Genomic DNA, 15,804 nt, shown 5'->3' on the forward strand with positions numbered 1-15,804 from the left:
TTAAATCATGTATAGCGCCATGCTAGCAAGGCTTTGATCTCAAAATTGGTAGGGACGATATAACAGCATAACCTGCGTGTACACTTTTTGCTTGGATAGGACATTAATAAGACCAAATAGATTGGGTGAACGGGGGTCAGAGCTACATTTCCCACGAATATGAACCTAATCAATTGATATGCTAAATCGGGGTGCTCATTATGTCGATCACGATTGATCAATCGATTGCAACGCTAGTGTGGGTAGCTCGCGGCATTCCATTAAAAAAAAAAAAAATGTATGTACATACTGTAGGTAGTTTTGATTTTGTTGTGTGTATGTTGTGTTGTGTGAGCAACATATGAGGTTATGCAGCACCCCTCTCTCTCTAAGCAGCTTCTTGCTCACGTTTTTCTAGTTCTATAGTTTCCAGCAGAGTTCACTACATTTCTCACAGTTTAATTATCATTAACAGTTGAAAACTCAAATAGAAGGACACTTCTCTCTAAGCAGCTTCTTACTCGAGTTTGGCAGGTTAGCAAGTTCACACAGTTTAATATTATGCTAACTCTGATGCAGGTTGGACTTTCAGTAGCAATATTAGTGGTGTGTTTCCCACTTCCACAACATTGGCGTCTTTTTAAAATACTTTCAGTGGTTGCTACTGGCCGAAAAAAACTTCTAATATCCCCTTCTTCGAAGGGGGCGGAGGAGGTGGCATGTTGTCGACATGTACAGTCCCTGACAAAAGTCTTGTCGCTTATCCATTTTGTAGAAACAATTGCTAATAACCTGACTTTTAGTTATTTAATTGGTTTCAGAAATGGCTCATGCGAAAGCTAAGACCCTCCCGAAAATGATGTTGAATGTACAAAATATATTTGTTCACTGAAAAAAGATTTGTCATTTAATGAAGACATAAAGGTCAAATTTTGGCAAGACAAAAGTTTTGTCGCCTACAGAAAGAAGTGTGAAAACTGAACAAAAAATGTACTTCAAATACAAAAATATGTTACATAACATAAGCGAATTAAGTAGTGGTGCTGTGAGATCCAATTTTAATATTTTGTATGACTTCCATGGGCTTCGGCAAAGATTCATACAATTTGTTGATGAAGTCATCAGGAACATCAAAGAAAGCAGGCTTGCATGTCTCCCAGAGTTCATCAACATTCTTGGGTTTCGTCTTCCATGCTTCCTCTTTCATCCTGTTCATGTCTGGTGACTAGGCTGGCCAGTCCTGGAGGATCTTGATCTTCTTTGCCTTGAGGAACTTTGAGGTACAGATTGAAGTATGCGATGAAGTACCATTCTGCTGCAGAATTTGTCCCTTTTTATGGTTAGGAATGTAAGAGGCAGGTAAGATTTGTTGCCTTCCACCCTGCAGATCTCTCGCACACCCCCATACTGGATGTAACCCCAGACCATGATTTTGCCACCACCAAACTTCACTGTTTTGTGGCAAAAAGTGGATTTTTCAGATGAATCTTCCATTGAATTACACCACAGTCGCCGCAAATATGGCAGGAGACCTACTGGCCCTGTGTGGATCTGAGATTCACTCAGAAAATAGTGAAGTTTGGTGGTGGCAAAATCATGATCTGGGGTTACATAATGTATGGGGGTGTGCGAGAGATCTGCAGGGTGGAAGGCAACATAAACAGTCTGAAATATCAACAAATCTTACCTGCCTCTTACATTCCTAACCATAAAAAGGGACAAATTCTGCACCAGGATGATACTTCATCGCATACTTCAATCTCTACCTCAAAGTTCCTCAAGGCAAAGAAGATCAAGATCCTCCAGGACTGGCCAGCCCAGTCACTAGACATGAACATCATTGAGCATGTCCGGGGTAGGATGAAAGAGGAAGCAGGGAAGACGAAACCCAAGAATGTTGATGAACTCTAGGAGGCGTGCAAGACTGCTTTCTTTGATGCTCCTGATAACTACATCAATAAATTGTATGAATCCTTGCCGGACCGCATGGATGCAGTCCTTCAAGCCCATGGAAGTCATACAAAATATTAAATTTGGATCTCACAGCACCACAACTTAATTCGCTTATGTTATGTAACATATTTTTGTCTTTGAAGTACATTTTTTGTTCAATTTTCACACTACTTTCTGTAACCGACAAAACTTTTGTCTTGCCAAAATTTGACCTTTATGTCTTCATTAAATGATAACATCATTTGGGAGGGTCTGAGCTTTAATATGAGCCATTTCTGAAACCAATTGAATAAATAAAAGTCAGTTTATTAGCAATCGTTTCTACAAAATGGATAAGCAACAAGACTTTTGTCAGGGACTGTAGGGTACATACATTGCATTATAAGGCGCAGTAGTGGTAATAGTAGCAGTTGTAGTGGTTGGAGTTGAATTATGCATCCACTAGATGGAGTTGCGCTAAAGGGAATGTCATGCCATGACTAACCAATGCTGTAATAAATTGCCATGGTATCGAATCGGTGCTCGGGATCGGCAGATCTTCAAAATCAGCTAACTCGGACTCGAACTCGGATACACAAACACCATAATTTTTGCACTACAAGGCGCACCGGACTATAAGCCGCCATCCACCAAATTTGACACGAAAACGACATTTGTTCATAGATAAGCCACAGTGGACTACAAGCCGCAGCCGTCCTCACTTTTTACACCAAAAGATAATAATCGTTAACGTTTTATTTGACAGCGGCATCATACGATTGTCTAAGACCAAATGAACCACCATGAAGCTTTGAACCACTTGGCTGCAAAGCTTTACTGCTTCAAGAAGCTTCATTTGGCCATTTTTGCTCCCTTGGAGGAGACAGTCAACCTCTGCTGTCAACACCTTTGTTGTCCAACATGCCTCCTAACATAAATTGCAGCGCAACAGATGTAAACCACAATCAAAATTCATGTTCTGTGCTAATTATTTCTTCAGTTATTCTTCCAGTTGTTTCATTAATTGCTAATTATGGTATTTGGTAACACTTAATTTGACAGTGGCGCCATAAGACTGTTATTAGACAATCATAACTATGATTTGACATTGTCATGAGCATGAATGAACGCTTATAACAAATGTCATTTAGTGTTATCTGTCAAATTATCTCACTTTTGAGGGGATTTAAAAGATCTAAACTGGACATAAATGGAGTTAGTATCATAATTTTCCAGATGACACTTAATGACATCTGTCATAAGCATTTAGTAATGCCCATGATAGTTTCATGTTATAAATATGACCGTCATGTTATAAATATGACCGTCTTATGACGCCACTGTCAAATAAAGTGTTACCAACTACCATAAAAAGCAATTAATGAAACAACTGGAACAGTAACTGAATAAATAATTAGCACAGAACATGAATTTTGATTGTCGTTTATATCTGTAGCGCTGTAATGCATACTAGGAGACATGTGTTGCCCATTAACCCAAATAAATCAACAAATAAGCCGCACTGGACTATAAGCCGCAGGATTCAAAATGAAGGAAAAAAGTAGCGGCTTATAGTCAGAAAATTACGGTATAGACCCTACTCACCAATGTCACAGAATGACGTGTCACTGTATCCGGCCGCCATATTGTCCGTCTTTGTTTATCCGTATTCTCAATGGTTTCAATTTGTCGTGCAATTTATAGTGCAATTCATGGAAGCCCCGGTGCTTCAGACTCTGTAAACTCATTGGATGCGTTGCATAAAAGGCGTGATGTGGAAAAGCTTCAGTCAATCCATTCGCCAGATCCATACTTGATGCCTAAATCGATATTTTTTGACCCGCTATCTTCGCCCTCTCTGCGTGACATCTGCTACCCTGATATCTACAACGATCTTGTCCACACAAAGTCCGCCTGTTCTCACGAAAGTTTGAAAAACTTTAAGAGCAGCACTCCAAACAACATTACCCCGTGTGACCCTTTACTTCCAATTTTCTAAAATGGCGACAATCAATAAAAAAAAAGTTGACTGCGATGGCCGACGCTTTAAGGATAGGTGGATATTGGACTAATTCTTCAATAAAACACGCAACAACTGCGTCTGCCTCATTTGCAAAGAGACAGTCGCTGTTTTCAAAGAGTTCGATGTGACGTGATAATGATATTCAATTCAATTTCAATTCAATTTTATTTGTATAGCCCTAAATCACAACAACAACGTCTCAAAGGGCTTTACAGAGGCAATATGATACACAATTAGAAATGAAGCAGCAAAAATGAATAGATACAGTTCAAGTCCTGGGTATCCCCTATCCTTAAGACCCTCCATGCCGGCAAGGAAAAACTCCAAAAACTCCAGAGTCAATTGGGAGAAAAATGAGAAACCTCGGGGAGTACCACAGTCAGGAGAGATCCACTCCCAGGACGGATAGACAGGAACCCCAGAACTGCTAGTGGGAGTTAGCAGGCAAAGTTACAGTCCGTAAAAATGCAGTGGAGTAAAGGAGCAAGAAGAGGTCCATCTAGCCAGATGAGACGGGGGAAGCAGCGAAGACGTCTATCCAGCCAGGGGTTCGGACAGTCAGGAGGCTGCAGCTGAAAAATAGCCCCTCCCCAGAGGGGAGGGGGGAAAGGGGACACCGGGTGACTAGTGATGAAGAGACTAGACAACTTGATATTAACATTGGAAAATAGAAATAAAGTAAGACAAGTGGTAGGTAGAGTAAGAAAGGAGATAGAACTCAGCGGCTGTACTTCCCCCAGCATTATAGCTTCTAGTGCAGCTTAGACTAAACTGTGAGTCTACTCCGACTTCAACTAGCCTAACCATAAGCTTTGTCGAATAGGAACATTTTTAATCTAATCTTAAATGTGCAGACTGTCTCGGCTTCTTTAATACTAGCTGGAAGCTGATTCCATAAAACAGGGGCTTGGTGGCTAAAGGCTCTAGCTCCGACAGCACTTTTATAAACCCTGGGAACTACCAGTAGACCTGCATTCTGAGATCGGAGTGTTCTGTTGGGGCGGTAAGGAACCAGAGCATCGGTGAGATAAGATGGCCCCAACCCATTAATGGTCTTAAACGTAAGAAGGAGTATTTTAAATTTAATTCTAAACTCGACTGGAAGCCAGTGAAGTGCCTGGAGCACAGGGGTGATGTGCTCTCCTCTATTGGTTCCTGTTAAAAGTCTTGCTGCTGCGTTTTGGACTAGCTGAAGACCTTTTAGAGAACTTTTAGGACAAGCTGCAAGTAGGGAGTTACAGTAATCCAATCTCGATGTAAGAAACGTGTGAATTAATTTTTCTGCATCGCTTTTAGATAAAATATTTCTAATTTTGGCGATGTTGCGCAGGTGAACGAAAGCCGTTCTACAGGTTTGTTTAATCTGTGCTTTAAATGATAAGTCAGGGTCAAATAAAACTCCTAGGTTTTTAACTGTGGTGCTGGAGGCTACACTTACATTGTCCAGAGTGAATATCTGGGCAGCTAAAGAGTCTCTCACACTTTTCGGGCCTATTGTAAGGACTTCTGTCTTTTCAGGATTAAGTAGAAGATAGTTAGTGCTGATCCAGGTATTTATATCAGGTGCTTAGTTTTTCCACTTGCCTGACCTGCTCAGGTTTAATTGATAAATACAGTTGTGTGTCGTCAGCGTAACAATGAAAGTTAATGCTATGTTTTCTGATGATATTACCTAGAGCAGGGGTTCCCAACCTATTCCACTAAGGCACACTGTGGGTGCAGGATTTCATTCTTACCAAACAAGATGACAACACTTTTTCCCCAATCTGGTGTTTTACAAGTGCAATCAGTTGATTGCAGTCAGGTGTGGCTTGTTTTAGCAGAAGCCTCATTGGTTCAACTGTCTCTGCTGGATCGGCTGGAACAAAAACCAGGACCCACAGTGTGCCTTGAGGACTGGGTTGAAAACCCCTGACCTAGAGGAAGCATATACAGCGTAAACAAGATGGGCCCGAGGACCGATCCTTGCGGCACACCATAACTAACTCTAGAGTACGATGATGATTGCTGGTTTACATTGACAAACTGGTACCTATTAGATAAATATGATTTAAACCAGCAGAGGGCTGCTCCTCTAATGCCTATGTCACATTCTAGTCTCTGCAATAAGATATTATGTTCGATTGTGTCAAAGGCTGCACTCAGGTCCAACAGAACCAGGATATTACCGAACAAGACACGCTGACATGTACGACAACATTACAGGGAAGATACGCGAGAAATTATAGAAACTTGAAGCTAGTTTAATTTCACAGCAGCAGTATTTCTCAAGAGCCCGAGTGTCGAAAGAGAACGCCACAAAGACGAGACTGTTGAAATTATGAATTTAGAAAAATAATAAAGCTAATTTGACACACAGAAGGGCTTGCTAAAATTTTTTTAAATATATTGTTCTATGAAAATCAGCAAAGGTAGCCCCCTGCATTTTTACCACACCAAATCTGGCCCCCTTTGCAAAAGGTTTGGACACACCTGTTTAACTGATGATCCGTAGACGACGCCAGCTTCTTTCACTTGGTACCAGCTAAATATTATTCAAAATGTAATGATGGTGGAAGAAATAAGCATCTTGAATTTGAAACTGTATGTTGTCGGCGATTAGCCTCGCAATGATCTTAATTGTGGTTGTCAGCCCAAAACCCTCTAAATATATATTAAATGCATCTTACCAGATATAAAATGACTACTACATAATCTGTGGTAATCGTTTGGAGCCCAGTTTTCTCATCGAATTGCAGCAGTCCATCTCGCTCTCCTCTCCGGGTCTCTCGGAATACGGTAGAACTTCAAGTCTCTCCGTCTATCTTCTCTGTTATTGCAACCAACCGCCACACACGCCTTCACCATTTTTGATTATTAATGTTAACGAGCAGAAAAACACGCCATAATAGGAGGAATTTACGTAGCGGTAATGCGACGAATAGACGGACAATATGCCGCGGAGGCGTGGTTGTGACGTCATGTGAGTAGGGTCTATATGATCAGGACAACCCTAGACCATTTGCAGCCAGGCCTCCCAAATGAATTAAATTTAGCAAACTCATAAGTCAAATAAACACAGAAGATGAAAATATCATTTACTTACGGAGTTCCTCTAGTATCAGCGGATAGCTGTATTAAACGTAATCAATGACTCATTCAACAGTCATGTGGTGTCACTTGTTAAACTGATCTCAACACATGCATGCAGTCAGGCTTTGACAAATGGTGCATGTTTGTGAAAGAGAAGGCCTTCAAGTGCCTTGTTGATGGTTATTAAGTGTGCAGGGAAAATGAAAAGTGATTTCTCTTCACTTTGCTGAACCAGCTCTTCCCGTACGCTCATTTCCATCCGACTCCCCATCTCGAGCTACAGTAAATGAGGGAATTATCTCGGACACAGCCGCGGACATCATTCAGCACGTGTGCCAAAAGCTATTTAAAGGGTCACTTCACCCTAATTGCAAAAGCAATGAGAGCAATCTAGACATGCAGACCCCTTTTTTTCTCCCCTCGCTCTGCTAACTATATCTGCCCTAAATTTTACGAGTTTCTTCCTTTGTTCTGCCACGCTTCTATCTTTGAGTATCAGCTTGAGGGGTTTTCGTGTCCTCGCACAGACAAGGTGATAGCCAGATTTGGGGTGAGCTGACGTTTAAATTGCACACGTTTTGTCTGTGAAAGAATTGGAGATTGCTTTTCTTTCTGCTACCTGTAGAGACCAAAGTAGCTGGTCAGCAGTGTTCTGCACACATTGCTTCTTTTCCCCATTGTCATTCTTCAGAATTGTGCTGTTCTTGTTCACTGCAGACTGTTGTTTTAGCACTTGAGCTTGGCTTGATTTATTTATTTATTTATTTTACATCACAGCTTGCTCGTGTGATGGCAATACGCCTACAACCTGCTGTTCAAATGACTCCTATAGATTTTAAGATTAGAGCTTTGAGTTTTCTCCTATAGATACAGTGGGGTAAATAAGTATTTAGTCAACCACTAATTGTGCAAGTTCTCCCACTTAAAAATATTAGAGAGGCATGTAATTGTCAACATGGGTAAACCTCAACCATGAGAGACAGAATGTGGAAAAAAAAAAACAGAAAATCACATTGTTTAATTTTTAAAGAATTTATTTGCAAATCATAGTGGAAAATAAGTATTTGGTCAATACCAAAAGTTGATCTCAATACTTTGTTACGTACCATTTGTTGGCAATAACGGAGCCCAAACGTTTTCTGTAACTCTTCACAAGCTTTTCACACACTGTTACTGGTATTTTGGCCCATTCCTCCATGCAGATCTCCTCTAGAGCAGTGATGTTTTGGGGCTGTCGTTGGGCAACACGGGCTTTCAACTCCCTCCTCACCCCGTGGCGTCAAAATGATAACAAGAACGGTGAGCAAGAATCTCAGAACCACACGGGGGGACCTAATGAATCACCTACAGAGAGCTGGGACCACAGTAACCAAGGCTACTATCAGTAATACAATGCACCGCTAGGGACTCAAATCCTGCACTGCCAGACGTGTCCCCCTGCTGAAGAAAGTACACGTCCAGGCCTGTCTAAGGTTCACTAGACAGCATTTGGATGATCCAGAAGAGGACTGGGAGAATGTGTTATGGTCAGATGAAACCAAAAAAGAACGTTTTGGTAGAAACACAGGTTCTCGTGTTTGGAGGAAAATGAATACTGGATTGCGCCATACCCACTGTGAAGCATGGGGGTGGAAACATCATGGTATTGGGATGAACTTTTGGTATTGACCAAATACTTATTTTCCACCATGATTTGCAAATAAATTCTTTAAAAATCAAACAATGTGATTTTCTGTTTTTTACCCATGTTGACAATTACAGGCCTCTGTAATGTTTTGAAGTGGAGAACTTGCACAATTAGTGGTTGACTAAATACTTATTTGCCCCACTGTTTATGTGTTCTGTATTTAAGTATGCTTTCCTTTTATGAAGATGTGAGATGGTTAGTACCGTTATATGGAGTGTATATGTTTACAGTTAAGTTCTGATTTAGTGGTATATAGGGTATCAACCTTGGCGAGGTCCTGCCTGGCAGAAGACTGCAAATGTCTTCCCTTCCTGCTTGTTGTTGGGGTATTTTGTCTACAGTTTTGTTTTTAGCAATGCATGCTCAGTTGGATACAGGTCGGGTGATTGACTTGGTCATTTGGCAACATTCCTTTTCTTTGCCCTTAGAAACGTTTTAGTTGCAGTATGCTTCAGGTCATGGTCCATTTGCACTTTGAAGCACCTTTTGCGGATTTATTAAGTGTTTGTCTGCATGTGAGCTGACTGTCAAAAACACTTCAAAATTGATCTTGCTGTCAGCAGTAACATCATCATGAAATACAAGGATAACACTTCCGTTAGCAGCTATATTTTCCAAGGCCATATACAGTGAGGAGCAGAAGTATTTGCACCCCTTGTGATTTTGCAAGTTCACCTACTTAGAAAATAGGTCAATCATAGTTGCATTTCCACTCATTGAGACATAATATTAAAAAATCGAGAAATCAGATTGTATGATTTTTAAAAGAATTTATTTGTAATTTACTGGTGTTCATTAGTGTCTGTACCCCTCAGTATCAGCAATGACACTAATAATTATGACACTCAAAGAGTTGTCATTCTACCTTGAAGTAAATTCCACCTTTACCCCATGAGTAACCCCCCATCTCTTTGAGCTCAATATTGTCACCCGTGCACCCCACAGTCAGTCATAATTCAACTGCTACCATTGGCAAGACCAGAGAGCTTTTGAAAAACACCAGAGAAAAAATTGTTGAGCCCCACAAAGCTGGAAAAGGCTATGGGACAATTGGAAAGCAGCTTGGTGAGATTAAATCAACAATTGCAGCAACTGTTAGAAAATGGAAAAGGCTAATCATGACTGATAATCTACCTCAGACTGGGGCTCCATGTAAAATCACTCTTCATGAGGCATCACTCATATTGAGAAAAGTAAGGGGTCAGCCTAGAACTACATGGCAGGAGCTGGTCAAAGACCTGAAGAGAGCTGGATGCACAGTTTCAAAGGAAACTGTCTGTAGAACACTACGGTGCAATGGTTTAAAATCATGCATTGCTCAGAAGGTTCCCCTGTTAAAGCCAGTACTTGTGAAGACCGGCCTGAAGTTTGCCAGGGTCATTGGAGAAAGTCACGTGGTCAGATGAGACCAACGTAGAACTTTTTGGTGCAAATTTTACTCGTCGTGTTTGGAGGAAAAAGAAGGATGAGTACAATCCCAAGAACACCAACCACACTGTGAAGTATGGGGGTGGAAACCTCATGCTTTGGGGCTGCTTTTCGGCAAAGGGGACGGAACGACTGTGCTGTATAAAGCAGGGGATGAATGGTGAATTGTATCGTCAGATTTTGAGCCACAACCTTCTTCACTCAGTCACAGACTTGAAGATGAGTCGTGGCTGGATCTTCCAACATGACAATGATCCGAATCACACGGCTCCACTCGTTACCTGTATTATTGGCACCTGTTTTAACTCATTATCGGTATGAAAGACACCTGTCCACACACTCCAAACTCCACAATGGCCAAGACCAAAGAGCTGTCGAAGGACACCAGAGACAAAATTGTAGACCTGCACCAGGCTGGGAAGACTGAATCTGCGATAGATAAAACGCTTGGTGTAAAGAAATCAACTGTGGGAGCAATTATTAGAAAATGGAAGACATACAAGACCACTGATAATCTCCCTCGGTCTGGGGCTCCACGCAAGATCTCACCCCGTTGCGTCAAAATGATAACAAGAACGGTGAGCAAAAATCCCAGAACCACAAGGGGGGGCCTAGTGAATGACCTACAGAGAGCTGGGACCACAGTAACAAAGGCTACTATCAGTAACACAATGCGCCACCAGGGACTCAAATCCTGCACTGCCAGTTGTTTCCATATGTGAAAACCTGGTGAAGAACTACAGAAAGCATCTGACCATTGAAATTGCAAACAAAGGCTTCTGCACTAAGTATTAGCACTGATTTTCTCAGGGATTAAAATACTTATGAACTCCAGTAAATTACAAATTATTGAAAAATCATACAATGTGAGTTCTGGATTTTTTTAGATTGTCTCTATAAGTGGAAATGCATCTATGATTGAAATTTCAGACCTCTTCCTATTTTCTAAGTGGGTGAACTTGCAAAATCACAAGGGGTGCAAATACTTCTGCTCCTCACTATACTGTATATGGCCTTGGCATGAGGTGAGTAGTATAATTTGGTCCACAGTAGAACTAGTATTCTGTTAGTTGTAAAAATAGCCATGAGTATACTGCGTTCTAGAAAATTGGTCTTGATTTCGGTCTCGGTCAAAGTCTAGGTCTTGTTCTTGGTTTTGACTCTCGGAAGGCTTGATTTGAACTTGTTCTCAGCTATTTCTGGTTCCGGGAAAACCTTCCAGTCTTGGTCACGTTCTTCATCATAAGTGAAATGTAGTCGGCTTAGCACTAGCAGCATAAGGCATTGTTCTCTAGAATTTAGGACAAGTGTGTATAGTTCTAGAATCATGTAGCGATATCTTGTTTTCTCGGTTCTAGATACCGTTAGCAGTCAGAAGTAGCATGTTGTGTTCTGTGTTCTAGAAGCAGGCAGTAGTGGCGTGGCTGGGTGAATTTCAGCTGCAGTTCTACACCACCCACTTCCTCACAGCGGGATACGATCTAGACACCGTTAGCCGCATGACCCCCGAGGTAAGGTCAAACGCCCTGACCCCCTCATGCCAACTCCACTCTCTTTGCTGAACCAGATGACGACATCATTGACCCCGCTGTCTCAGTCACCTGAATCCCCACCTTCCTCTTTCGACCAGTCGCTTCTCGTCTTTTGTCCGCTACATTTACATATCTGTGCTCTCACAAGGATTCGTACTTCCACCCGAGCTGGTTCTGTTTGTCCCAGAGTGTGCCAATGTGTGTCTATGTACTGTATGTGACTGCATATTAAAGCTGACACGTTGGTATGATGTAAACCCCTTAAGAGCGGGGGACACTCATTAGACATCATGTTCCTGTAGGTAAACACATGCTATGTACAAATCTCTTATGTATGCTTACATTTATTTAAATTTTGTGGTGAATTTTGAATCTTCTTGTTTGCATGGAAGGACATGACGGCGATCGGGGTCATGAAGCCTGGACATCGGAAGAAGTTAATGTCAGAGATCAGCAAGCTGCCCTCCACCGATTGGCTACCAGACCGCAAGCCCGTAAGGACCTTACATGTACTACACAAAGCGCAGATGAACAGGATGTTGAGTTTTGGCAGTCGCTAACTCATAAGCTGATCCTCACACTGCCTATTCAGTCTGTTATGAAACACTGCTAAGCATGTTTAACTGAGCCTTTTTCATCTCACTGGGTATGTGTTTGTAGGCCAATCTGGCAGACTTCCTTTCTCACTTGGGACTCAGTCAGTACTACCAGGTCCTGGTGCAGAACGGTTACGAAAACATCGACTTCATCTCTGACATCAGTCTGGAGGATCTTCAAGAGATTGGTATTTCCAAACTTGGTAAGGTGCCATTGCGTTATTTAGGGTTTTTCACAAGATCTTTTATATTGCTAGTGCAGTTTGTTTGCCTCAGCTTTGACTCTGGGGGAAACTTTGCTTATACATTTTACCGTGTTGATCCATTTGATCCACATCACTCATTTGTTGTTGTTGTTTTGTGAATTCCTACTTGTTTATCTGCACGTGTGTGCATCAAAGTAAAACTGTTTCGGTCCCTCCTCCACCCATCTCAATAGGGAATAGAGGATACCGTAATTTTCTGACTAAAAGCAGAGGCGTCGCGTCCCATTAGGCAAACCAGACAATTGCCTAGGGCCCCCAGAGGGCCAACAGATTTAGCACACGCAGCTTTACTGCACTGTCGCAGCGACAAGTGTAGGGAGTGTTTCAATATCATGGAATCATTTGGCAGATTATCTAACGATTCTGTTATCAATCCCAATCAGTACTAACCATGTCACATAGGTTATACATGTTTTAAAAAGTCCAATCAGTTATTAATACCATATGATTGTTTAAAAAGTGACTCACCAAGTACTCTCTGGAAAGTCCTTGCCTAGTTGTTTTACGTTGATTTTAACACACCTCATTATTCATGTGTCTACTTAAAGAAATGGTGATTTTTCCCAAAAAGTCTATTAATGGTCTATCGTATTCCTCGTCAAATACTCTATGATTTATGATTTATTTATTTATTTTCCCTTCATGCATGACAAATCCAAACAAACATACAGCATTTATATGTGTTTACAATTAATTCAACCCGAAAAGAAAAGGGCTGACGGGAGAAGCCAAAGCTTATTGAAACCCGTCCCCAGTATACCATAAAGGACGCAGAAAATATCAAATATCAAATTTTTGACTTTCAGATTTCGTAATGATCACAAGTTTTTTTTTTTTTTTTTAGTAACCATCCCCTCTGATTGTTCATTTTCCCAATAGTCCATAGTCGATCAATGTGCTCGTTATGTTGATTAGATCCAGTAGACTAGTTCATGATTTAGTACTTAGTTTATTCAGTTGATTCGATCCAGAAGATAGGGAATAGCTGAGGACCAATGGTAGGCCGTGTCCGCCACACTCCTTTTGTTGACTTAATCCTCGTCGCAGTTTTTGTTCCTTGCTGACTCCCAACGAACATTCATCTCAAGGTTGCGCAGCTTCGTAGTAGGTTGCATCGCCATTTCGGTTGTGGACTCATGGCCTAGGGGACTGGAGTCGCTAGGTCCTTCAGAAAGACCGTCCCAGCGATCACTGTCCCACCTGGCACAATGATATAAGAAAAAAACAACATATACAGTATCTAAAATAATCCTAAACAATTTTATCAGCAATTTTAATACTCCTTTTAGCAAGGTTCCTTGGGTATGCATACGTTACCATAGCAACCCGTCCTGTTATTGTCCTACGTCACAAGCACTTCGTATTCTGGGAGCGGGAATAGGCGTAAGGTGCGCATTTCGAGCAGAGGACGGCCACCTGTTAAAATGTGTGCGTCCATGAACGAATGTAAGTACATCCAGTGACGTGCGGTAAGGTTCATGGTTGGTGAGGCACTGACTCTAACTTTAGTGTCAGATTTCCAAATATATAAACCAAAAAGGGTAGCTTATTCAATTGGCTACTGGTTATTTCATATCTCATCAGCATTCTTAACAAAACACGCGCACACGGTACATATTATCGACACGTAAAAGTAAGAAAATAACATGCAATTTCTCTACACCCTCAATGTGTTGGCCGTCGCAATTCTATAATTCATGCAACATAAATGAGAGTAAAGAGTGGTGTACAAAACCACAGAATTCAATTCTGACCTTTAGTGAAATATTCTTTTTTTTTTTTTTAACTTTTAATTCTGATACTTTAATCAATTTATTACAGATTGCTAAACAAAAAGTGTGAAAAGAAAAACAAAGGATATTTTATTGAAGTCCAAAATTTAGTTTTCAAATATTCTATTGTATTTTTCTTAGTCTAAGCTCTTTTTTTTTTTTTTTATAAGATTGAAATGAAAACTGTTTGTGGTCTTGCGCCTGTCCTTCACCACAAAAACCGCCGTTACTTTGGAAGGGCATAGGTTTGGTCTCAACATTCGTAGGGACGATATAACAGCATAACCTGCATGTAGGTACACTTTTTGCTGGGGACGGGACATTAATAAGACCAAACAGATTGGATGAAGGGGGCAAAGGGCCACATTTCTCATGTATATGAACCTAATTATTAATAGGCAAAAATGATCAATGCAAAATAAATCCTTATCTACTGATAATAACTTTTACGTGCATTGGTTCAGATGATACACTGTTCGATTCAAACCTTATTTTTAAAAAAAATACTAAAGAAACATTTTGAAAACTTCCTGAATAAATGTCTGGTTTTTATTAGCAAACATAAACGTAATGAAAATAATTCACTTAACAATGGTAGGGTCAATTCTATCCTTACAACATATGGAACTATTGAAAGATCTAAATTCTCTATATAACTGAACATTATATCAAGCAAAAAAGGTAAGGTTGCTTAAAAGTTGGTGGGGACAATTTTAGCATCCTGAAAAGTTGGTAGTGTTATGTCCCTACCGTCCCTATGCAAACCTACGCCGTTTTTGCAAAAGTCCTCCTTATTTTCCTTTGCTTTAAAAAATCTCTCCGCCTCAATGGACAGGATTGCTTCAATTAGATCGTTCTGTGTTCTATTCGATAAGCCGGAAAACACAGTGGATGTGTCCAAATGTCTAGCTAACCTTTCATCTTTCTCAGCAAAACCAGGTAATCGTTCTACATATATGCCACGTTTAGAAGAGCTTACACGCTCATCGTTACCACGAAATGTTAACTCCTGTTTAGCTAGGATGCAGGTTGCATTAATGAGGTCTTTCAAACTCTTTCGGTTTTCCTTTATCTTGGGCGTTGTGGCTACTACCGTTGAGCTTCCGCTGTTCGTCAAAGCCAAATCGATCCTTGAGCTTCCAAAGGTTTTTAAAGCAATCAGGCTTTAAATGTGAGTGTTCGAGCTCCCATGTTTGCTAAGGCTTCGTGGTAGTTTTTTAATGTCACAATATCTCGTGTTAGTCCAGACATTGGCACAAGTTGAGAAGAAAAGGCAGGGAAAGCAGCAAAGGCGATTTTTCGAAGGACAACCACATAGCCAGTCTTTTCGGGTGTACCAGTCCGTTTGAAAAGCGCGAGTTATCTTCTGTCCCGTAGTTTGAAGCAAACCTTTTAGCTCCGGTGTTGTTAATCGCGTCCAGTTTTGACGGAAAGTCCAGTTTCACGTACGCCCCCTTTCAGTGCGGCAGAGTAGTTTCTGCCGCAAGCTGTGCCTTTTCACTGCGGTTTTATTTCCC

At 41.0% G+C, this 15,804-nt stretch overlaps 1 protein-coding gene across 4 annotated transcripts in view; it reads left to right on the forward strand.

Annotated features, from left to right (window-relative positions):
- The window catches only part of LOC130920156 (caskin-1-like), a 115,609-nt gene that overhangs the window by 85,026 nt on the left and 14,779 nt on the right, over positions 1-15,804 (forward strand). For 2 of the 4 annotated variants that reach the window (XM_057843106.1, XM_057843110.1), the window contains 3 exons: positions 11,525-11,632; positions 12,046-12,147; positions 12,314-12,452. In XM_057843106.1, coding sequence (XP_057699089.1) covers positions 11,525-11,632; positions 12,046-12,147; positions 12,314-12,452 — 349 coding nt within the window. The remainder of the gene's footprint in view (positions 1-11,524; positions 11,633-12,045; positions 12,148-12,313; positions 12,453-15,804) is intronic. The other 2 variants (XM_057843107.1, XM_057843108.1) reach the window with 2 other exon arrangements.

This window comes from Corythoichthys intestinalis, chromosome 8 (assembly GCF_030265065.1).
Source record: "Corythoichthys intestinalis isolate RoL2023-P3 chromosome 8, ASM3026506v1, whole genome shotgun sequence".
NCBI classification, from domain to species: Eukaryota; Metazoa; Chordata; class Actinopteri; order Syngnathiformes; family Syngnathidae; genus Corythoichthys; species Corythoichthys intestinalis.